Raw genomic sequence first — 26,232 nt, forward strand, 5'->3', positions numbered from 1 at the left:
GACACTGAAAACAAATAAATACCACAGATCCGTAGGTTTTTTATGGTTCCTGGTAACCAAAAACAGGTAGATCATACTTGTTTCTCAAGATGAGGCATTTCATTGCCTAGTGGGTTGAGATCATGAGTTGAAATAAAACAAACCCCAGTGGTATCGGGCATGCCGGCAAGCTGATAGGGCATTGATTTCGTTGTGAGTGAAAACAATGTGAAAGAAGATACAGGCACACAATCCCTACACACATTTCCTAATATTTCTTTCACTTGAACTTACTAAAAAGGCATAAAGAGCCACCCAGTCTTCCTTTCAGCAAATAAACTTTACCCATTCATTTTTTTCATTCATCTCATAAATGTGACTTCCAAATGCTGCAACTTTTTCAGCACACAGGGCAAGGGAAAAAATGAGCTTGACAGGGTTCAATTGACAGTGTAGCCAGCTGTTTATACTCCTCATTTTTTCCATAAACCTAACTGGTATCAGGATATGTAAAGTTTCTAACACTTCCAGCCTGGGAATACTTCACAGAAGAAAAATGCTTTCCTTGGAGTTTACAAATGCCATTTGGTCTAATTTTTCAGAAAGGGTTCGTCTAGTTAGATTATGAGATTTTTCCTGGAGAGGAACAAGAAGAGAATGTCTCCCACGTTGTCAGAAAAGGAGAGTAACATCTCCATTCCTTGGAAGAAACACGTAATGGGCAAAACGTCAAGTGGGTGGGGAGCCATCAGCCCATATAACCCTCCAGAGAGCTCTAAGAAAACGGAATTCTGAATAAGACATAAACCAGCACGTTTGGCTTCAAAAAGTAGTTCAAGAAGGCAGAAGGAGGCTGGGTTTTATGGGGGCAGGAGTCACGGTAAAATTCGTACTCAGACAGCAAGTAATTGTTGAGGGTCTAAGGGCTGACCAAAGTCGGAAGTTACTTAGGGAAACTGAGTTTCAAACACTGGAAAAACTTAACTGCAAAAAATGAGCCCAGAGAGTCAAGTCAGGAAGAGCACTAGGTAAGCTAGTGAGTCAGGAGCTGGTCCAGAGAGAAGGTGCGGGAACAGAGACAGAGCATCTTGGATGGTTTCTGCAAGTCTCTCACCTGCCAGCTGGGCGTGTCCACGGCAGGGGTCAGAATGACAGAAAAGCTAAAAGCAAGGCTCAGGTCAGGATGCAATTCTTAACTATGAACTTTACATCAGACCCACTGTTCTGCCACACAATATTCTATTCCTTTATTAATTTACTGAGCACCGACCTCTTAAGCCACTCAAAGGCTTTTTACCCCCTATAGATGATGTCTAACTTAGGTAAGCCTAATATTGTACAAATCTCTATTTAAAAACTACTAAGTTTTAAACTAACAATGCCCTGATGTATGTCATTTTCATGAGGGTTCCCTGGAGGACTGTATTCTACATTCACACTCAAAACATTAAATGTGAGTTGATTTCTAAAACATTTTCCAGGTATCCATTCATGGTGCACATGGATATTAAGAGCCAAGACTGGGGAGCCAGGCTATGTGGGTGCAAGTCCCAGCTTTACCAGCTATTAGCTGTGCGACCTTGGGCAAGTTATAAAACCTTATTAGGGTCAGTTTCCCCAACTATACAATGAGGGAAAGAGCAATTACCTGCCTCGCCTGGTAGCTGTGAAAATGAGTCCTATGTAAAGTCACTTTAAAATAGCGCCCAGAGGAGGTGAATCTAACAGTCAGTTGCTGCTGCTACACTATGAGGCTATAAGTACTGCTTCTTTTCTCTTTTCACAGGATTCAAAATGTTCTATTTCAAGAAATTCCAAAAAGCAGGTGGCCCCATCCATCTTAACATCTTAACCTCTTTCCTTAAAGAAATTGAAATTGCTTGGCTTAAGGTCAGATTTAATGACTACAACTTTATCTACAAATCCACAAAGACTTGGAGAAGCAATGTCCCCTTTATAACTCAAAGGTACTATTTCAGTCACCTGGTTGTGCCTGAAAATAACACATAGAGCAAAGTCTTAACTGCTTCTGTGTATACCTCAAAGATACTCCGGCCTGAGGCCCTTGCAGAATCAAATGTGGTTATACAAACTCTGATAATTCACAATCTCCCAGCTCTCATCACCATCACTCTCCTATCAGATTCTGCAGCCGACACTCTTTGTGAGGCTCCCCGTGCACAGCACTGGGGATTTGCACAATGGTGTGGTAGCCTTCAAGGTGAGAAAGCCAGACAGTCGCTAGCGGGCAGGGGGGCTGTCACCCGAGGCATCACAGGCCATCAGACGAGCTTACTGTGTGTGCAGGTTTCTCACTGTCTCAGAATTTTCCATCCAACAGCCCTGAAGGTTTTTATTTATAACCTTCTATGTAACATACATCCTCCTCTAGAATGGTGCCTGGTCCACATGAACATAAAGGAGTGAGTAGGGAGCTGGCTAGTGTTGTAACTGCATATGAGGTGGTAAATTTGAGCAAGATATGATTCCTGCCCTAAGTGGGTAGGAAATATAATCAAATAACTAAAAAACTACATGTACAGATATAAAGAAATAGACAAATGGAATTAACTGAATGCCATTCCTTCCTTCCTATCCATCCTTAGGCAACCGTACACCTGCCGAGCAGCAGAAACATTTATAATATTAGGGGCCGTGTGATGGTCTGAGGAAAGAAGTCAGCTCCAGCTATGACCCATGTCAACGTGCTTTTTGGAAATGTGTTGCTAAGGGCAGGTGGAAAGCAAATGTCCAAGCCCGGGGTGCTGGAGGAAGGAAGCTATTTCACAGTTTGTGACGGCCTAGACCAGAGGTTTTCACACTTTGTTGAGCAGAGGGGTTTTTTCTAAAAGGAATTTTCTAGAACTCCAGTATGAAATTTATTAAGATCTGGACGAAGTCTTCTCTGTCTGAGAAGCCCAGAGAGAGATCACCCCCCACCCCCACCGTCTTACCTCTGTCCTCCGTGGCATCAGATACATCTTTGCATTTAAAATCATTTAGACACATCTTGAAGGGGACCAGCTTCTCGAAATGGGACCTCAGAGACTTCATCACTTCTGTAATTTCAAAAAAATCATAAAAGGTTGGGAAAAATTAGGAAAGCAAGAACTGAGAATCTGGCTTGGTAAAATTAAGACTTTGCTCCATCAGATGCCCGAGGGGACGTTGCAGCCTCACATACTAACAAGGTTCAGCCACTCTCAGCTCCATTCCTTGCCTCAACCATGTGTCTCTTTTCCTAATTAAATGGCAGCCAAGGTAAATGAAAATGTAGACATCACAGGAGTAACCCGATAAAGATCCAGATACGAGGGCTGCTGGCAGAGCAGACAGAGAGCCAGGCGTGAAAAGGAGCTCTTCACGCAGTTCTGACCGCGAGGAATGCTCCCAGAACGATCCTTACATGATCTCCCTTCTCGTCGTCCCTCTCCATTGCTAATATCTAGACACATGCTTCTGGGAGAACAAGGAGCTCCACTTTTCTGTTGAATAGCTTAGTTTCTTATCACTATTGGAGCCCACTTGAAAAGCAGAGTGATAAATCATTGCCGTTTATTACCATCAATCAGGAAAAAAGCAATCATGCAATTTATCAACATCCCCCTACAAGTGCTGTGACATGATGTGACTTGTAGTACAGAACCTGGTCTACACAAAGTTTGGGGGTCCTATACTGTGTTGATGGCTCTAATTAAAGAAATTCAAAGATACAGATATAAATTTCCACATATTTATAGTGTACCTGAACAAATAATTCAATTTTTCTTAACTTATAAAGTCAAACTGAGTCAAATTTTTTTTCCAGCTTCTTACCATCTGTACCACATGCCTTCCTCCTGATGGTACTCCAAGAACCAAGGGCATTATAGCCAAGACTATACCCTTCACCTTGCGCTCTGACCATCAGCAAAGTGTTTAACTGTTGATTAACTACAACCTTAAGTAATTTTATTAGTTAAACAGTGAAAGCCATTTTTATGTCTTAAATGTGAAACTTCACTATAATACAAATGTGTCATCACATACAGGTTATGATCAATCCTCAGCAGAACAGTGGCTGCTCTACTGTAGCTCTGGTCTAGGTCCTCATCCTAAAAGCTCCATGCAAACAGCTTTACCCTAAACAACAAACAATAGCCACATAGAGTTTCAAAATTATTCACCCAAGAAATGAAATTTTTCATTGATAAGAAACTGACAAGCTTAATGCCTAACTACATTGTACGCAATTTCTTCTTCACTTCTTCTTGAGTTAAAATATGCTGGTGGCCAAATTTCCAAATTAAAAACACATTTTAGGAATGGAAATTTATATATAGTAAGTAGGGCCAATTATTGTCCTTTCCGAATGAGACTGTCGGACTTTGTATATTTTTGTAGAAAGCTTTCAAAACGGAGTCACACCATGATGAGCTGATTCAATTAAGTCCTGCTCTGAAGCCGGGCTAAGAAGTCCTGAAACACGGTTCTCCCATTCCACATCAAGACAGCTCTAAACAAGTCACGGACATCAGTGTTCAGGAGAAAGTTCAAGAGACTCCACAAATGCCCCCTGCTTTCCAATTCAAGTCCTGACTCAACAAAAGCTTCATTTACATTTCCTAAGATCTAAGAACAGATGGCCTGAATGTGATTAATTAATAAAACCAACACCACCTTCTCTCTAAACAATAATCTACATAGTATACATCCAACCACTTCTTCAGGAAATAATCACGTCATAATACTGAGTAGAAGGTTATTTTTGTAGAAAATATTCAGACACAAGTTGAACGAGGCCTATTTTATACCTGTACTACAGGAGAACAAGGCTAAAGAAGTGCAGGAGGGAGAGAGAGAATGAGGCATAAGAGGAGGAGGAGGAGGAGAAACTGATGCCTTTTGCTTATAGGTATACTAGGGTTTATACATTAATGTGAGTGAATGATAAAAGGAAGACTAGTAAATAATTCAAGCTACAATAATGAAATGACACTTTCACACATAATAGGGTTACTCAGGTTTTTAAAAAATTACAACACCCACTGTTAATTACATTTTGGTAAATTTGCTCTTGGTACAGATGATGGATGGACACATGTATCAAAAGTAATAGTCTTCATCCAACAATCTAACTTTCCATACCTCTCAATAAATAAAAGGCCATGTGTACAAAAGGGTTCATCTTGGTTAAAAAAGAAATACATATATATACATTCTCTGGCTTAGAACTCCTTACAGCACAGTTTGGCCTTTTTTATCCCTAAGGGCCCTGCTTTCACCCCTTCCTGAACCCCGCTGGGCCCTGAACTCCTTGAGGGCAGCACTTGTGTTCTTCTTTCTCAGCCTGTACCTGGCTCCCACTCAGGACTCACTAACAGTAAAGGAAAAGTCAGATCAGACGGCCAATGAGCAACTGATATTCTTTCCCTAAATGGTCAGATTATGCAACTGGAGGGTAATTTTAGATGTGTCTTCAAATGCCCACAGGGAATTTTGACTCTACAAGGTGGATCTTTATGATAGATGGATTCCTGGCAGAATGCTGGTGCTTTATACCATTGTTTTAATGTATTTAAAAATATGTGCCATAAAAGATAACAGAACAAGCATGAGCTCTTAGAAACTGAAATCTTGACTACCAGCTAAAAAGCTTACAGATTGAGTCAAAATCTCCCCAGACGTAATAAATATATGATAGAGACAGAAAGACAAAAATTGTGACGAAAAGACAAGAGATGTAGAGGATCAAGGGAGGGGCTCCAACATCTGACCTACGGGAATTCCATAATAAGAAACAGAGAAAACCTGAGGGAAACATCGCAGAATAACAAAAGAAAAATGACCCAGGACTAACAGGAGATGTAGTTTCCACATGACTCCAAGCACCACTTCATATCAGTAAGACCCATACATCATCATGAAATTGGAGAACATCAAGACTAAGAAGAACAACACTGAAACTGGAAAGAAAATTCTCTTCTCTTAAAGGCTTGTATTTCTTCTCCCACCAAGAAAAAAAACAAAGATCAAACACCTGAGGGTTAACAGAGCAATATAACATATACCAGACCAATATAACAGACCTATAAGAAGGTTACAAGACCAAGTCTGAAGCAAACAGAGTGTCGTATTGTGTCACTGAGTTGACAAAATTAAAGGAGCTTTCATTTGACCCCTTTCAGAGAGGCACAGGGTCACAAAATTGGAAAAGAAAGTGTTTGTAAACACCAGTCACTGGGTTTCAATTTTTAGTATCAAGTTGAGTATATAACATGGAAGACTTCATAGCAGTTACAGGAAAGAACTGTTGACATGAGCAATGTGAAAAGAAATGCAGTGTTTAAACAGGCAGAAAAATAGAAGGGTGTAGAGAGCTAGAGAAAAGGGTAAAATACCTGTACCTTCACCTCATGAAGCAGATTTTTAAATATACTATTGTAAAGTTATAATGAAACCAAGACATTTTTGCAAATGGTATATATGCGTTAAAAATTTGCACTGAAAACATATGGACACAGACATTTTGGTGGGATTGTTGTTAGGATCGTGTCTATCATTCCATTCTACTTTTGACTCAAAGTCACTGTATTCAGAATTGACAATTAAAACTCAAAAAGGAAAAAAATCATACACTGTGTATTAGTCCAATTTATAGAAGGCATTTCTAGAAACACGAAATGCCACTTGGGGACACATTGTACAGGAGACAGAAACCAGCATTTAATTTACAGGCCAGATATGATCATTTTCATCCTAGTAATATATCCCACTAGTGATTTCTGAGAATTGTGAAGGCCCATTTTGGCAGGAGCTCATCTTTAGAGTGCCTCTTACTCAACATGTACTTTTCATTTCAAATTAAGAGGAAACTGATTGGTGCGACAGTGACCTGCCAGAGGGCCCTCCTCACAACGCCGGCTTCGGCGGGAAGGGAGCAGGTCTCACCCCTTCCTGCTGTCTGGTCAGTGGGAAGAGCTCGCAACCCCATTTCTTTTCAAACTCTTTTCATTCTGCAGTATAAATGGTCCTCCTCTACTTCCTGTAATTTTGTAGAACTTTTCTTCCAAAGATTCAGGACACTTAAAACATATTATTTTGACTGTCCGTGAGTGAAGAAAGGTGGAAAGGTGAGAGGCGTGAATCTCGCTTTTTCAATGGACCATCAGGTATAGAGGCTACATGGCGACACTGTCACAATGAAGTAGTGTCAAAATTCCTGTCTTCTGACATCCTCCTGGACAGTTCCTTGAAACATTCTCCTCACATGTTTCAAAGTCATCTTATGGCTTTTTAATGCTGTTAGTGTAGAAGCTCAAAAATTCAGACCAAAGCACTTACACACAACCCACAGTACATGGTCACTATGGACTTCCAGGCCTTAGTGAGTTTAATTCAGCCTATTTGAAAAATCAGATGAATAACTTCAGATCCAAATTTATATACTTATATATCTTCTTCTAAGTTTCTCTCAAAAGAAAACTACCTACTTCTCATTAATATTTGAAATGAAGTCATTTCACACTGACACTGAAAAGAAAGAAAATTGGGAGAAAGGAGAGGGGGACAGGAGAAAGGGCGGGGGCTTGGGGGGCGTTGCATATATTCCAGCACGATTAGAGTAAGCATTGTGCTGTGAAGCTGTTACTCAAAATTCATAAACTTCCTGCGTACACCATGAACTCATATGGACATGGTGGGGAGGAAACTTCCACAGGACAAGGAAAAGAGAATTTCAGTCATGAAAGTACAGCGAATGGAAAATAACTCTGTATTCCAGCTACAGGACTTACTGAATATTTGCCCTTCTAAAGATTCTGAGGGTTACAACTTCAAGAGAAAACAACAAAACCCATATGAATATTGGGATTTCCCTCTGGGGCAAAAAAGTTTACTGTAAAGAGAATTTAAGGGGGGGAGAACAAAAGGGGGTTGAGAAAAGTACCCAGAAGGAGGCTCCCGCTCACGAGGCACGAGGTCGCCTCCAGAGAGGGTGCCCGGCTGTGCCCGGGCACCATGCGTGCAGAGCGCCCGGGAGGGGCTCCCCTGCCGAGCGAGCCAACCTGCCCACAGGGGAAGTGGGGCCTGGGAACCACCCCCTGGAGCAGCAGCTTTGCTCACATTTCCTACCAGCCAGCAGACAAAGAAGCAAGCAGAGGCCAAGGCTAAAAGTAGACTGCGTCTCTGAGGCTCTACTGTTGAAAGAACGGAAACCATATGGGAATTACTTTATTATTCAACTGAAGCCTTCAGGTGGCTTTAAATTAAAAGGAATATTGTCAGCCACATCCCTGGGCCCTTTTTTTCCCAGCTTTTCCAACTCCTCCTCCTCTTTTCAGACTTTACAAGCTGTGTGCTTTAACAGTGGAAATTCCCTAAATATAAATTAAGCATTATGTCCACCCAAAAAATTCTTCCTGGCATCCAAATCTCTCATATGACCGCTGGGAGGGAGGGAGGGAGAGGGAATGTGTGTGTGTGTGTGTGTGTGTGTGTGTGTGTGTACGTACACTTTGAGTTCTCCCTCTTTAGAATCAATCAACCAGTAGTTTGTAGTTTGGCATCCAAATCTCTCATATGACCGCTGGGAGGGAGGGAGGGAGAGGGAGTGTGTGTGTGTGTGTGTGTGTGTGTGTGTGTGTGTGTGTGTGTGTGTGTGTGTGTGTGTGTGTGTGTGTGTGTGTGTGTGTGTGTGTGTGTGTGTGTAGGGAGGGAGAGGGAGTGTGTGTGTGTGTGTGTGTGTGTGTGTGTGTGTACACACACACTTTGAGTTCTCCCTCTTTAGAATCATTCTCCATTAAGGAAAGGTATTTGGTGAAAGGCACACTTACAGTATCAGAAGGGATATAACCCCCTGGTAAGCTGACGATGACACTGAAATGCTGATGCCCCTCCAAGATGACACCCAGGCTCTGTGCACAGTAAGGGCTGCGCGCATGCACTTTCTGCCACGGCCACCATCATGACTAAATTTCCCCCCTCAGCCCAGCCAGCCAGGCCTTCGCTTCGGCGGCCTGAAGTCACAGTGACGTGCTGCACCCCCAAACCTTCCTGACTGTCACCACCAAGCTTACTTCTGCCTCACACTTCAGATCCAACCAAGGCCCGGAGTTGTCTGCATCAGGGCCCCTCAGGGACCAGCCTACAGACTCCATCTCAACAGATCTTTCCATTAAACTAGGTGGACGGGGATCAAACAAATCCCGCAGTGACTCAAAGCTTCATCTGGGAAGTAATAGATTTGACCTCTGCTCATGTTTCATGGGCCAGTGCGAGTCACAAGGTCATGCCTAACCTCAGAGGGGCAAGAACGAGGTTGTACTGCGTCCCCAGTGACAGTAACCTATACTTTTGTGCACATCCTCGATGACCACAGGAGTCTTACAAAGGCTTAAAAGAACAAAAAATGTCCCAGAGCTGATAAAGACTGTTGCTTGATTCTTGGGGTAAATAGATCCCATCTTATTCTTATTTACATTTGTGGCCCCAGCAGGGAACTCAACGTCTGTCTGCCTGACAGAAGAGTAAGACAGAGACCCTACAATGATGTTCCCCCTGCTTTGGACCCTACTGTTAACAAGGCAGGTTAAACAGAAAATGCCTTCACGCTGTGGATAACAGAAGAAATGAGTGAATGGCGCCATTGACATTCCAGGAGCTCCCCATATTCTGCACAGGACAGCAAAGGCGTGTTCGGTCTCAAGTGAGCTTGTTATTACAAATTCACAAAGGTACCCGGGAGGAACGTCCCTGCTAGTCATTCCAGGAGGGCCAGGAGGATATGTCGTCATTCACCTATCCAGGCGCTAGTCTTCGCCCCACTAGGCACACGGGACAGCCCGGTCCACATTAATATGAGGAGTATGAGGAGCTCTCGCTTTACTCAGGACATACAGAACAGCAAAGAAGTCTATCTAAATCTTGCTTTCCCAAGGAACACTCCAAAAAATGTGTTATCTAAGAGAAAAGCTGAAGGTCAACCGGGAAAGAGCACAGAAAAGAGGAACCTTATCTCCTCCAGCTCGGAAGCATTTTCCCAGCATTCCCTCTGGCGTATGAGGCCTGCTCTACACCCTGAACTTTAAAACGGGAAGGAGTAAAGGACATTTATTGAAGGAGACTTGGGAGGCTTTCAGTAACATTAGGATCCTGCTTACTGTTTACTAGGTACACGGAGAGACTAAAATAAAAAATTCATGCCAAACAGTATCTGTACAAGAGACCAGCTGTTCTTATTTATTCCAACAGATGTGGTTACACAGGACTCCCAGCTCTATTATCCAGGCTCAGCAAACTGCTCCAGCCACAACTGCACAGCCTCTGAAGCATTTCAGGTTGCACAACAAAGCCCTCATGTTACAGAGAAGTGCTGAAGACACTTTATTCTAAGAACTCTAAAAGCTGTACCCAAAAGCTGTAAAGACCAAGAAAAAGAAAAAAAAAAAAGATCTCACCACAATGTAGGCTCAGCTCCTAAATTACTTTCCTTCTCCTGCTCCTGCAAGGACTGCCGGCCCCCAGACCCCCCAGGCCCATCCCTGACGCATCCCCTGAGAGAGGGCCCATGGCTGCTGACCACAAGTCAGCCGTCTTCCAGCGGGAGAGCCAGGGGGCTCCTAAACCTGCGTCCCACAGGGCCTCCGAATACAGGCCTCTCACTAGAAAGGGTTGGGGGCACTCTTTCTATTCTTATGTTCTGATCAACATCGATAAATGGCTGAGGGCTGTATAACGAGGAGGACAGTGTTCTCAAGACCACCGGCTCTGCTCTGACGGGCCTCGGGCCAAAGCGACAGCAGTGCTGACCCTCAGTGGGCGTTTTTAGGCACCAGGCTCAGTGCTAAGTGATTTACCGCCTCGTTTCAACCTTACAGCAACCCCGCGAGCTGGGGTTGTCGTCCTCCTAACTTCCCATGTTATGGTGGGGAAAAGGGTAACTTCACGCCGTGCAGTCCAGCAAACGCGACGCAGCCCCGGGGCCCAGCTCCACGCCAGCAGCGGTCAGCCAGCCGACTGCGCGTCCCCAGGACGTGAAGTGCTCAGAGAAGTGAGCCCCTCCGGGGTCCTCCTCCCAAAATCCACGCCCAAGCTCATCGTGATAAAAACAGATGAATCCAAATGGGGACAGGCCGCAAAATACTGACCAGAGCTCCTCAAAACGGTCAGGGTCATCCAAACAAGCCGGAAACTGTCCTACGGCAGAGGAGCCACCATGTGCGGGGAGACAGGGCCGCGGCCCTACGCGGGGGCGGTCGGAAACCAGGTACCGCGGGCTCAGCCCCTCGGAGGCTGCCACGCCCGCTCCTGGGCCCGACGGCGCCCTGGGGACCCGCGACAACGGGAAGGTTGGGCGAAGGGGCGTCAGCGCGGCATTCCTGCCTCTGGGCCTTTCCGTTCACCTAAAATGATTCCACAACAGTTTACTTTGCAAAAAACACCGAGGCCAATGTGCTGCTCTCTCGTCCGCAGCTGAACGGTTCTGGTCCGATCCCTTCCCCAGGCCGGAAGCCGAGGCACATGAGGACAGCGCCCCCGCCCGGCAGGTCCCGGGAACAGCGCGACGGGCCGCGGGAGGACCCGGGACGTGGCCTGCGGGGGCGGCGCACGCCCGAGGCCTGCTGGGAGACGCGGGCTGAGGGCCCCTTTCGCTCACGCCCCTCCAGACGAGCCGCTTCGGGTCCAGCACATGCTTTGACAGGGCGGGGCCACGACGTCACATCCCTGGCGGCTCATCCTGGTTTCCGGCATGGGCGTCATCATCGCTCCGTCGGTGCCACGCGATGGTCACGTGCAAACAGCGCAGCTTGAGGTGCTGCCCGAACGCTGATGCTGCGGCATCTCCTCCTGAGGCCTGAGCACCGACAGGGGCCCACCCTGCCCCGAGACCCCCCATCTGCGGGCCTCCCCCGCTGGGTCCCGTCGAGTCCTCCCTCCTCACACTGGGTGAGCCGGTGCCCGGCGGGCTGGGCCTGTTCCTGCAACAGGATGAGGGGCACGAGCCAGAGCAACCCTGCCAGCCTGGCACCCACTCCGGGTGTTTGCGGATCCTCAGAGACAAGACCAGCGGGGCCGCTCCAGAAACTGAAGGAGAACGAACGCCCTCTGAAATACGAATTCTAACAGTGCTCTGCCCTGAACCAGCGGTTCCCACACGCGAAGCCAGCCTTTCTGGGAGAACTCCAAGACCCTCCCAGGAAGGCTCAAGCAGTCCAAGACATGCTCTTTTTTTCCTCGGCATTTGCCAAAATCAGACAGTAGGATTCAACAAATATTTCTAAATACTGTACTTAATATATTGTTCCCTGAGAGAATACAAAGTGGAAGTGGTCCAGCAAGTAAGAAAACAGGCTGCCTTCTGTGTGTGATTAGATTAGCCTGCCTGAAGACAGCTTTTCCTCATTCTTGTTCTATTTACATGGCTTTTCTTTTTTGTAAAGGCAAGTGATTTTTGAATTACTGATTTTATCACTCTGGGACTATCCTGGGAGTAGCTAGAACTCTCCCCACCCCCAACCCTGCTTTATACTTCAAAGTATCCCAAGGCAATTAGTTCACAGCAACATCTGTTTTAACAGGAGACAAGAAGTGAGTGCAGCAAACTTTCCCACAGTCTCAGCGGGGCAGCAGCAGGGTGACAGACAGGCTAACTCTCCAGACCCACCGGACCACAGAAACAGAACCAGATTCAAAGTTTGATTCTTTGCCTTCACCAACGGGAAAGGAACGGACCAAGTTCAAGAAGTCACATCATTCCCCCAGACACACACACATGCTCACACACCACACACACACAAGCAACTTGGCCAATCGGTTCTCCTCCAAGACAAACCCTTCTTCCCAAGAATCTCTGCTATTTTTATAACTGAACGCATGAGACATCTTTTCATTTTGGAGCCCCGGGTGGTTCAGGCTGGAATTTTTTAATTTCTGATCTCATACCAGGATGAGAGGCCACATGGAAGGTCACACTTCCAGGACCACTGCAGGAAAACGACTGACATCAGCAGACGCCCGCACTTCGGGCCGACCGCTGGGGGCGCAGAGCAGCAGCCACGCCTGCTGAGGAGGATCTCCACGTCTGCCCGCCCCCTGATCCTCCGCCAGTCAGACCACCCCTAACCTCCACCTATTTCTGTCCTCCACAGCGTAAGCATCCCAGAGAGGGACAGACTTCAGCAGACTAATCTTGCACTCTTAGAATCCTGCATGACTTCAAAGGACGCACTTAACGGAGATTGAGTTTCTGAGCCAAAACCCTACAAAATAAGGAGAGGTCAGATTTTTGAAAGCGCTCCCAGAAAATCTTTTTAGGGCCCTTTAAAGGTTTCATGCATGGTGTCAAGTTTTCCCAACTGGTTTTGGTTCTCCAGATATGCGAAGGTGTGAACCTCCCCACCACACAGTAGAAACATGGTGACTGTGTGATGAGGGGCCGAGCAGATAAAACACATACGTGAGAACATGGAGCAAGAGGCCACTGTCTTGTCTTAACGTTCCCATGTCCATATTTGAATTTTCATATTAGTGTTGTCACCGTTAGTAAGGCCCCATTAATTAGCATATTAAATAGAATCGATCCAGCCACCTGCCCTGTGACAGAAGCATGGAGCAACACGACAGAGCCTTGAGGAGCAGCTAACGTACACAGCAGCACATGTGTTACTGAATTAATCAGCTAGTAGTCCTTGAAATCTGTTCAACAGTCACCTAGGTGAAAAAGAGCTAAGCTCCTTCTTTTCCTGGTATTCACAAATTTTTCTAGATAAGTTTGATGCTTAAAAAGCTATTTCCAAAATTCCCATTGCTATACTTAATATGCAAGTAATACAGGTGAATATCAGAATGGTGTTAAGAACAGACAGGCAAAGTAAAATCACTTAATTACTCTCAACCACCTTGATACCACAGCTTTTAGGTTTATATATAATCTCCAAACTATAATGTCTACACGCTCATGTATGCAACGCAAACACAGGTATGTTTTTTAAATAGGATCATAGAACAATCCACAGCACTGTTTTAATGCCTCATTTGATATTTCATTGTATAATTACCACTATCATTTATTTCACAAGCCCAATACACTGTAGATAATTTGTAACAAAATACATCAAAAAAAAGCTGTCATAAAGCATTCTTGTCCTAAAATCTTCTTATGCGTTTGATCATACATACTCTTTGGACAAATTTACCTAGAAGCTGTATTTCCAGAACTACGAATAAGCATATTTTATGCCTTATGATCTTATATATTACAAAACAATCTCCAGATGGTATATAAAAACCACCTCCCAAATAGTTTTTTTCCCATACCTACAGTGACAGTGAATTTTACAATTAATCTCAAACCTAGCCAGTTGATAGTTTAAAAAATGCATCTTTTTTTACATTGCTGAGTGAATATTCACATATTAAAATTATGCATAATATTTTGAAGCATCACCTCAAAGGGGACATTCATAACCATTTACGTGTACAAGCGGCTTTGGGGAACTAATAATTGTTCAAAAGGTACAATATATATTGACGTTCTGGTGTTAATTTTTTTTTAATCACTTAAAATTTTTGTAAAACTTTCCTAAAGCTTAGTATATATCAGAATGGTTCAAATCAGGTGGAGTTGTAAGTTTTATGTTGCTGTTTTTACTTAGTACATTCACCTCATCGTCAGATACTTCAGAATGTCTTATATGTTCATATTCTCTCTTTAACTCATGGCCCACTTGAGTTTTGCTTTAAATTGATGTGTTTCTGTGCATGTGTGTGTGTACACATCAACTATGTATATGCATATCCATACACCCATACACATACATATTTGACATATATCAATGTATAGGGATACACACAGATACTAACCTTGCATTTTCCCCTTAGCCTGAGGGGATCAGCGTCTGAGACGCACTGAGCCAAAACCGCTGTGTCCCACAGTATGACAGGCTTGTCTTGCTCAGCGAGGAGCGGGCTCAGCCCCACAGAGTCGTCATAACTGACATCTGTGGGCAAGACCCGAGGTGCACCTCAACACGTGAGCCTGTTGGAAAATGCTCACTCACACACCTGTTTCAACGGTGTGAGCGCAGCCTGTGGGTTTTCCTTGATCGATGTTGGTGTAACTGCTTCACATTCTCTGTGGGTGAGGGAAGTGGTGGCTCTGCTCAAAGCACATTGTGGCGCCTCACGTTCCACTTGATAATACACGAGGAAGAGCAAGTTACAGAGGGGGATGCATGCGCCTGAAGCTCGCCACACCCTCACTGACAGACCAAAAGGTCACCCGACCTTAAAATAAAACAGCAGAAGAAGAGCCTTTGAAACCAGGAAACAAACAAGTGAAGGAAGCGTATGCGTTGCTGTGCATGAGCCTCCCGCCGTCGGAGGATGGCGGGTACACTGCCTCCGGCCTCCTTAGGGACTCAGTTCTGGACTAAGGGAACTTGCTTCTTGTTCAGACTCTGACATCAGTCATGGAACCAATCTGACCCACACAAACAGAAGGACAACGCCTGCTTGAGCAAACTTCACAACTTTCAACAAGGCTCAATCTACCCTAACGAAGAACAGCTTGTAATAAACCATGTCCACCTGGGTGCCTTTCCCTCTTTTCACATCCATTTCTTATTTCCAAAATCGACACACTGAGTGTACTGATAGGAAACCCAGTCATGAATCTCTGCTGGTCCACAGCCGCACCGGCCGTGCGGCACACATCTCTGGATGGACGACCTCGGGCACGGCACTGGCCTCGTCACCCGCAACCCCCACCCTCCCTTCAGTCACCTCTGCTATGAGGTTTGAAGCAACAGCCATAGTTGTAGAAAAAAACTGGTAGCAAGGAAAACCCAAGCAGAAAATACTCGTATATTCAAGCAAAGTATATGCAAAAAAATTCAAATGGATGCTGAAACATTCTGGGTTTTGAACCACTCCACACACCCAATCAGGCAAGCCGCAGACATTCTAGCAACAATTGTAGTCGGTTGAACTATGTAAAATTGCTATTTCTGTACAACTGAAATCCTGACAATTTCATGTAGATCAACATAACTATTTCCTTAGATTTAAAAAAGCCACCATACTTCTGGTGATTTATAAAGTACAGAGAATCTTCCATGTTCTTCACACTTCCATTTCCAGACATAATTCTTCCCCTTTTTGCTTCCTTTCTTCCCTCCTCCCTCAATAGTGTCAGGTGGATGCAGGAAGGAGATGGGACCCTGAGTCATCACCTGGACCCAGATCTGGGTTTGGTCCAATTTCAAGATCCAGAGGTGGACATATACTTCCAATCATAATATTCATAAAAGTAGGGCTCTAAAAATAATGTTTTCTCCTCTCAGGTTTTCTGTCCTAATAACAATTCACTCATCTAAGAAGGCTTTAAGGCAACGTGAACACCTAACCAGTTACACGAGCAGCACAGTTTGAATTTGAGCTCTGTAACTGCGCTAATCACAAACCATGTTGTGCCTTCTGCATCTACTGCATCTACTTTCCCCCGACGGTCCCAGAACCGCTGACGTTGCCAGCTTCTTTCTAGCAAGCTTTTCACTGGAATGCATGGGAGTTCTCCCAGTACCTTCACAAAGTAGCAGCAGAAATTCCCGTGCTGTCATCTTTACCATTTTGAGGCACAAGTATGCATTTAAGTGAAAAATCCACGTCTAAAGGAAACCCATCTTTACAGGAAGTGGTGTGGTGGCCAAGTATGTGCTGCAACCTGCAGACAGAAATCAAAGGCCAGGAGTCAGAAAGAAAAGGTGCCAACTGAACGTGATAACGCAGGAAAGAATCCTTTGACATTTTAAAGAATCTGGGAGCACACAGAGAAAATATGACACTGCCTTGATATCCTTCAAGCCCAACAGAAACTAGATTTAGCCCCATTTTCAGGAAAAGCATTAACTGAGGTCCCACCCATCTGTGCTTTTCCTTCCCTTAGGACCGAGGCTCAGACAGTGACGACAAGTGTGGGGCAGGGATTTCACAGGGTGGGCAGCTGGCGAGCCCTGTGCTGTATACTTGAGGCCAACGTAAGATTGTGTATCAAGTACACTTCAATAAAAATAAAGATTGAGTATCTTCACTCCACAGTGTTATCATCAACATAATTTTAAATGTAATTGGGATGAGGAGCAGAAACTTCAGGAGTTTAGATCCAAAATTACAAGGTCAAAAAAGAAAACGACGGGTCTGCCTAGTATGAACTAGACTAAAAGACTTCTCTCTTCAGATAACGCCACCCTTAAGAGCTCAGTTTCTTTTGGATTATTCCCTTACAAACATTGCAAATTTTATGCTGCAAGGCAAGAACAAATATATGGGAAGCTGTTCCCTCACGTCCTCTGTAACAGGTGTTTATCTGATTTTATAACACGGACCGTAGGACACCAAAGAATTGGGATCAATTCACCAAGGCTACACAGCGACTGCAAATCACAGTAACGGCTCACGGGCGGTGTGACCCCACGGGCATGTGCACGGCCCTGGTGTGGGGGTCAGGCTGCCACCTCACTAATACCCTCTTCGGCAACCAGACGAGCTGAAGAACCATATTCCCATTTTCCACACTAGGAACTAACTCAGAAAGGGAAGCAACACGCGCGAACTGCTGAAGCCAGCAGCGACGCTAAGACGCTAAGCCGGCTCTCCCCAGCCCGATGCCCCTGCGTGCTTTCGCCCCAGCGTGCACAGACCAGCCGGGCGGTAACTGAGGGCGTGAGCTGGGGGCACGGCTGGGCTGCACAGACCCTGCCTTGCCCATTCAGGACCCGGGTTGCATGGCGGCCCCCAGCCTCAGCTGATATTGGCCATGGCAGACTGAAGTTCCAAGAGAGCCAGGACTTCTGGCTTCTTTGGAAGAACCACGTTTTTATATCCTTTTTTACAAATATTGGCAGCTAGTTCTTTAAACACATGCACACACCCACACACACAGTTCCTTGTATGGGCAAACACAGCATACCTGAAGGCTGGTCAGGCTCTGTGGGCCACCCATTGATGACATCTGTCCTACCTGACACCGATCCCCATTGATGACATCTACCAGGAAACCACACTGCGGTCCAAGTCCAGAAGTTCCAACAGAGCCCTTATTACACGTTGCAAACCAAAACCATCCTTAAAACTACGAATAGTCTCGATGGCCTAACAAGGCACACGGTTTAACACCAGTCACATGTATCTTCCCACAAGCCCAGTACCTGCAGAGGGACAGCAGCACCACCATCCCAGCTCTACGCAGCCAAGTCCGATGACAGCAGCCCTGGGCTCAGCTTTGCCACATCGACAAACCAGGGACTGTTTCAAACTGTCCATCGCAAAGGCAAAGCGCACCTGCAGGAACCACGCTCCCCGTAACCTTTCCTGTCCCTCTTTCCCCTTCAAGTCTGATGATTTGGCAGTTCTCAGACTCTTCCGGGAGGAGGAAGGCTCGCTCTGCCAGCCCCAGCTGTTCCAAGCACAGCCCAAGCTGTTCCGTACAGTTGGCTGTACTAGAACAGTCATGTGGCTACAGTTCACCTTCATTTGCTGCGAAGATCATTAGCAATCCCTCAGAGAGACCCAGCATTAGAGAAGAGAGTGCTTGAGGCATAATAAATGCAAGTCTCTGGGAATCATGGCTCAGCAAGGTAAGAGGATGCCAGCAAGGCCGCCTGACGATTTCTATAGTCAGAGAAAAGGGGAGACAGCAAGGGCAGGAGGGACGGAAAATCAGAAAAAGAAAAAAGAAAAGCAAGAACGTGCCTGGCAAACATGTATATTCATGTGGAGAGAGAAGAAGGGGGGGGAAATAAACTTGAAATAAAGACAACAGGACACTTCATGTTAAATCCAGTGGAGGCACGGCTCTGCTTGTCTGGCAGCTCAAACATTCTACGCTAGAGGCGGGAGTAACCCTGGAAGGCCAGGGAGAACAGGAATGAACTACTCTCCTCTGTGGGAAGAACGGAATATATAGTCTAGGTGACTTTTAGTACTGCAAACGACGGTGAGTTCAGGGAAGCTACCTTTAAGCCAGGCATCGGACTCGCATTCATAAACCTGCTGATTCCAGTGTAGGGTGGGTGTGTTTCTCTAGTCCACTCGCGCAGTGACTAAAGCCTGACGCGAGCCTCATTTGGATTTTGTTCCCCAACCACTCCACCTGTCCACCCTGTACACCAGCGCGACGGAAGCCCCCAGGATGAGGGCATCCCCTTCGGCCAATTCTGCAAGTTACAGAAAAGGCCTGGCAGTTCGTCCATGGAAAATAAGAGCTTCAAAATGAACACTCGGTCTATGGGAGTGGCAGCCGCCGCCTTACTCTAAGCCAAGCTGCAGTCAATGATGGGCCGGTAACGGGGGGCTGCATGGGAATTCTCCCGGCAGACCTCCATCCCCTGAGGATTTCCTTTCTTCAGAAATACACAGGAAATATATTTAAAAGGGAAAAAACATAGTTCCATATTCTCTATCTTCAATCTCTTCTTTACCTTGTTTCCTTAGTTAAGTCTATGCCTAGAGCAACGGTTCCCCACCTGGGGCGACTCTGTCCCGTTTTCTGTTTGCACCCTGAGGGAACAGCGCTCCCGACAGTCAGCGGTAGAAGCCGGGCGGTTGCCACCTTCTCTAACACACAGGAACATGCGGCTGCGCGTGTAAATGGGGTGGAGATGCAGCAGCCTCTCTCCAGAGTTGTTTTAGGGCCGGCCTGCTGCTGCTGACATCCTATGTAGTTTGGGGTGTAGCGGAGAAGAACAGGTTTCTAAATGACATCCTGCTATCATTAAAATACCTTCTTTCCACATAATGGTAACATTTAATATAAAAGGCAAGGAAGGCAAGGGGCAGAAATTTAAAGCTCATTTAGAATCACAATGGAACCCTGGTAACTCCTATTACAGCACCAAACTTTGCAAAAGGCTCCAACCTGTGATTTCATTACTGAAATGTCAAAAAAAAAAAAGAAAAATAGCATAGTCTAATTCAATTCACCTAGAAGGTAGCTTCAAAACATATGAACCCAAAGGCAGCAAAAAAAAAAAAAAAGATTTATAAAGAGGAAAATCGCCCTTGGGCTACCTCTCGGGGAGACAGACACACACACCCATCAACAGGAAACCCGAAGACTCTATGTTAACCTCTTACCTTGGCTGGAACTAAGGAACCTCACCTCAGGGGAGGGAAAAACTGGGCTTTAACCCTTTCCTGGAAGAGGAGAAGCAATCCCCAGTCACACGTGGGATCTAACTAGCGGTCTGATGGATTCCCCTGCCCTCAGTCCAAGCGCAGTGGGGTCAGCCTGATACTCACAGCATCTGGTGCAGAATACATGGCTGTGAGGTAACTCGGCGCCGCTCGGGGCACATCCCGACGCTGCCAAGCGGGCAGAGCCGCTAAGGTTCCTGCTGTGGCTTCTGCCTCCCGACTGCTGGGCCGCTCACCTGCTGGCTGTCTCCCTCCCTTGGTCCTCGCTCACTTCCTCAGGGCCCTAAGCGTGTGCGGCAGGCTAAGCAAGGCCTGACACGCTCGGGCTCTGCCTTTTCTGGAATCCTCGAGGCAATCACACTTGGCACCAGACTGCCGGGAAGGAGAAGGCAAAAGGGAGCGCCACCTCTGACCTGGAAGGCTGGTGACCGCAGCCCCAGGAGGACAGGCCTGCCCTGTTCCTGGGGCAGTCGCTGCAGAGGGCCACCCCAGGGCTCTCCGCGTGCACACGCCCACTCGACCCAACAGACACGCAGGGACGAGGGAATGAGTCCTCGGACTGAAGGCTCCCGCCACACAATGTGCTGGATCAGGGAGAGGAGAGTGGCTTCCAAGCAGAAGAAAATATTCCCATGGAAGTTTCATTTGAACACTCTTTTGTTTTTTGCTAAACATTCCCTCTTATGTGAATTGAATACATAACACGAATTTGATAACTTGATTTATGAAATTGTGTGAATTAAATAAAAGGACACGGATCTGGTTTATTACCATCCTAGCCATACCCCAGATCTAACCCCAAAGCTGCTTTTATAAACCAATGTTGAGAGAATCTCTCACCTGAGTAATGGAGGTTGTTACTTGTCTCTGGTTTTGAAAAGGACAACAATTAGCAGGGGGACAGGATCATTTCGGCTGTAACCAGGTCAATTAAGGAAACCTCTCCTAGTCAATACTTACAACCACTGGAATGTATTAAAACACCAAAGTCCTGTCCAGTTTAATCCCAGAAGGAAAACATACAGAGAACAGCAGTATTCAGCAATGGGCAGGGGGAGTATCTGCAAGTCTGGGCAGAATTCTAGAAATTACTAAATCAGCCAGTGATACTACACTGAACAGAAGTTCCATCCTAAATGTCTAGTTACACTAAAACTCCTGAAGACATCTTTCTTCAAAGTGCCTTCCTCTAACCACAGGAGGTTAGGCTGAGAAGAACGGACGTGTGGATGGCGACGGAGCAGGACCAGGAGAAAGAGGGCGATGGGTTCACAGGGGGCACGTCCACGATTCAGCAGCTGGCGTCATAGAAAGGAAGGTCACTCGTGCACTTTTTTACTCACAAAAGTACAGTCTCTCCTTATCAATACTACCTTGTTAATTAGATTTATCGAATAAACTATACAAATTTAAATCATGAAATATTTACATAACAAAATGTAGCATTTTACAGTATGCCAAGAACGTATTTTCTCAGACGAATTTTTCTGGAATAAATACAACACTGATTAAAACACCTCCAAACCATCATCCAGTTTCCCTGAGTCAGAATGTTGTGAACAGTGTGCCAAACTGTGTGTGTGTGTGTGTGTGTGTGTGTGTGTGTGTATGTATGTACTTATTTTTGGCATGACATCTTATACAGTTTTGACACCGTGCTCTTTCATCTCACACAATCATGTTTGGGACACCCAGCTAGTTTACTAGGTGAACTCAGCAGTTGGAATTAAGTTGCTTGGCTACGGCAACCAGTGTCAGGGAAATTTTACTTAAGAATATATTTTTCTGAATAAACATGGTGGACACTAACATTTTCAGAAGTCCTCTCAGAGAATATATGAACTGTCTGTGGATACCTGTCAATTATAATCCTCATGTAGTTTGTGGCACACATGATTTTCAAGAGGAAAATCATTCATTTCCTTAATGATCATGGGAGGCTGATGAATTGTACATAACATAATTAAAGAGACATTAAGCCAAAAACATGTAGGACACCCTTCATACTTACCCAAGCCACCTCCAGACTTTCTCATAGGCACAGACTATTTAACATCACATCAGGCAGTTTTATTACTTCCCCAGGAGTGGTAAGTTACTTCATCAAGAGCAGTTTGCTGTCCTGATAGAAAACTACGAATTAACAATCTAAGGCACTAAATGGAGGAAGTTTGCCCACTGACTGACATGCCACGCTTGCCCAGAGGACTCCCAGTAGAGCCAAGAGAAGCAGTGATTGGGCACCTGGGTACTGATCAAAGAGACATGCTCGTGGCACAGTCAAACACAGAACTTCCAGAAAAAGTTAACATGAAAAAGTCATAGAACGAATGGCAGACAACCTAACACCCCACTGTCACAGCCCATGGCTTGCTCTCTCCCCAACTGCCAGCACCAAGGTCTGAAGCAAATCTATCAAGCTAACCAAAAAAGGAATTATCAGGAGCCCAGTTGCACCCAGTGACAAATGACAACTGGCCAGGGAGGTCCAAGCCCTGAGAGTGGGTGGATGTCCTCCACAAGCATACCAGCTGGCTGCCATGGTCGGCTCTCTAGCTGCAAGGCGGCAGTCATCCCTGTCCTTCCGCGCGCCAGGCTTGGGGCCATCCTAGTGCCCCAGGCTCCCCATGCCCACCTCACCTGCCCAGCCCTACTGTTCACAGATCCAGCTCAGAGGGCGGCCGATAACCACAGGAGGAATTACGGTCTCCCCGCCCTGCGCACTCACAGAACTCTCCTGCTGATGCAGCACTTCTGGGATGGCACTGTGGCCAACCGAGTACAGGATAGACTCTCCCAGCAGAATCTGAGTGCCTTGTGTACAGATGCAGCATCTTCTCTCTCACCCCCAGGGTCTGAGGGTCTGGCACACAGTAGGTGCTCAGTAAACATTCTGTTGACTAAGTGTGCCAGTGAACAAAGCAGCAACTGAATTATCTCGGAAACTAAAAGAAGGCTGGAAAGAAGGGACCCCCATTTGCATCCTTCCTCCCTCCAAACACTACAAGTAAAATGATTCTAAAGACAGGATATTCTCCAATATAAAGGAAACTGTCCTCCCAAACAGGAAAAGATAAACAAGCCCATGTAAATTACCACAAGGACAGGGCCATTACGGATGATAGCTGTGCAACTCTAACCCATCGACACCTATGTGATATTTCCTTTCTTCTGTCATTTTTCCTGAGGTCTGTCTTCCTGCCACTGAGTGGTTCAGGCTGAAGATGGCACAGGGAACCCCACAAAGCCTCCCACTCACTCCAACCCACAGGGTCCCTGTGCTAAAGCTTTGTTTCTGTGGAAAGGTGTCCAGAGAGCTTTCTTAACCATTCCTAATGACTTAATGCCCTCCCAGCCCCTAAAAATGCCTGGAGTTACGTTTCACAACTACTGTCCTAAAGAGTATGCACTACTTATAATTAATGAAAAATATGATAGGATTGGAGATGCACAAACTGGAAACTATTTCCTAGGCTAACTGGAGCCAGGATCTCGGGGAACCACAGGCTAAGAGGTAGCCCTGTCAACTAGCTGTGGAGCCAGAGGGCTTGGGTTTGAACCCAAACTGCCTCTGAGACCTTGGTGAGTTACAGACCCTATAATGCCTCAGCCTCTCCACCTGCAAAGGGAAATGCCCAGGTGCTGACTCCTCAAAGGAGGAGCGTGATGTGGAGCAGGACAGGGCAGACAGACATGTAGGTGGTGCGCATTAAGCATTTAATACTACAGCTGTTGCTACTTGCTCATCTTTGTAGATTATTGTCTTTTAAATGATTTTTTTAGCAGAACATTCCACAAGATGAAAAAATGCTCTGCCTGAGCGGGTTTCTGCCATAAAGTCACTGCCATTTTGAGCACAGGGCATAGAGAGCAGTACAAAAACCTGATGCTAAAATACAATGTTCTGCAGGGCATGAAACCACTGAAGGTGTTGAAAGAAAATACAACTGCCACATTGGTTTTACTAAAACCTGTATGATTGTACAGAAAGCATCTTTTTGAGCCACACACCACAGAGAGAATGAGGCGAACGGCATGACATGCACGTGCAGTGTGACCGGCCAGGATCCTCACCTCCTGAGCCTGCTTCCTTGTCTGTCCAGCGAGAGCGGCCTTTGCCCCATCACCTTCACTGCAGCACATGCTTCTGATTAAACGATGTAAATGAAAGCATCTAATCCACAAATGACTCCTGCAGTCTGTACACTTTTATTCTTCCCAACGTCTCTCTTAAACCTGGGTGTGATCCACATCCATTTTGCAAGATACTTCTATTACTTTCTGTCCCTTATCCATTAGATTAGGCCTGAAAGAAAAAAATACAAAAGGAAGCAAAACAACATTTTGTTTCTGAAAAACCCAACCTAACGTTCCTGAACAATGTATTCCATGCCTCCAACAGTCAAGAGCTCCTGTAGCGATGAGCACGCAGGGCCCAGAAAAGGCGGCAGTTACCAGGAGCTACACAGAGAGCAAAAATGGTCGGGTACACAACATTAGTACCAAGTGAGACAGGGACCAGTGGCTTAGAGAGAGTAGGGTGAGGGCCTCTGGAAAAAGCAAGGCAGGATATTTGCAGTCAGAGCAATGTAACTACATGCAAGGAAACCCCCTACCTAAACTCAGTGTTAAACATTAAGCTCTAGTCATTCTTCAGTGAAATCAGTTACTATTCCCCAGATAAAGAAGAGTAGCACATGTTTTTATTATGCTAATCACTTGTAATCATGTGTAAGATTCACCTTAGCATGCTAAAAGGCCCAGGCCCATGTGCTGTCTTTCCTCTTTCAGATCTGATGAGGTGATTTTGCAAACTGGGCAGCTAATTTAGTATGCAGGCCCAGCTGTAAACAACATAGTAAAAGGCAGGAAGGATTCTACCTTAAAGATAAGATTGCATTTTAACACCCAGGAAGTTTTAAGAAATAAGACTCTTAACTTACTCTTTAGCAAACAGACAATGCCTCAGCCCACCTTGGGAGTTGGGCAGGCGGCCTTTTGATATGCTCCCAGACCAATGTCGTGGTATCCCAGAGAAAAATCAAGGCAGGAAATTCCTTATGTTAAGTTAATTCTAAACATTCAGGGACCACTTAACAAGTCCACACCCCTAAGCTTTTTTTTCATGTTCCCAAACATCCTCAACTGCATATAAAACCCCTTAGACAGCACACCACCCCAGGCTCTCTTGTCCCCTCCTGGCTCAAGCCAGGAGCTCTGTCAGTCCTCTCACTGTATCTCTCAATAAAAGTCTCCCTGGCTCTCCTACCTTGACTGTTTACTAAGTTCATTCTTCGACTCCACAAACAAGAACTCTGGCATCACAAGTTCAGTGTGAAGGGAATAAAGAGCGACTTCCTTCCCCTGCATTTGGCTTAAGAAGACAAGGGAAACACAAATATAACGTGCTCATTTTTCACTTTGAAAACAGTTGGTGAACAGTATCTGAGCACAATGAATGGTATGTCCTCCTAGATATCTGCAGGTAAGACCAAAAAATATAATACTGAACATAAAAGTAATGCAATAAAAATCAGATTTTATGTTCTCTCTCCTCTTCATAACTGAACAAATAAAGATCATATACAAACTTCAATAAGACTGTATATAGCCTTTTTCATTTATTAGCTTTTAAATGGCTTATTTGTGCCCCAAATCTATATTAAATTTATCTCTGTGGCCAAATCAGGTTGATACTAGAAAATAGGAAAAGAAGAATTTGCCACCTAAATATATGATAAGAAAAAGGGCATTTCTTAAATCCCAAACATCCTATGTTTACATACTGCAAACTGAAATCAGCCACAATAGTAGTTCAAGGACTGGATCTAAATTTCTGACCCTATATGACATTTACTTATATGAAATCACAGATGGAAACAAAAGTCAGTTTATCTATTGATTTATTAGCCTTTAGAAGAATGAGATTCAGAGGGCAATAGGATTTGAGGCAGTTCACACAACTAAATAGATGCAGCATGGGAATTTGAGCCCAGAGTTTTCTAAATCCAGAACCTATCCCTCCCCACCAAACTATGCCTCCCTTGAGAACACACGTTAACAAAAAAGACTTGCAGGGAC

At 45.4% G+C, this 26,232-nt stretch overlaps 1 protein-coding gene across 2 annotated transcripts in view; it reads right to left on the bottom strand.

Moving 5' to 3' along the window:
* The window catches only part of LOC118907941 (uncharacterized), a 279,544-nt gene that overhangs the window by 64,581 nt on the left and 188,731 nt on the right, over nucleotides 1-26,232 (bottom strand). For both annotated transcript variants that reach the window (XM_057494123.1, XM_057494122.1), the window contains exon 5: nucleotides 2,934-3,038. In XM_057494123.1, the coding sequence (XP_057350106.1) occupies nucleotides 2,934-3,038 (105 nt within the window). The remainder of the gene's footprint in view (nucleotides 1-2,933; nucleotides 3,039-26,232) is intronic.

This window comes from Manis pentadactyla, chromosome 16 (genome assembly GCF_030020395.1).
Source record: "Manis pentadactyla isolate mManPen7 chromosome 16, mManPen7.hap1, whole genome shotgun sequence".
Lineage (NCBI taxonomy): Eukaryota > Metazoa > Chordata > Mammalia > Pholidota > Manidae > Manis > Manis pentadactyla.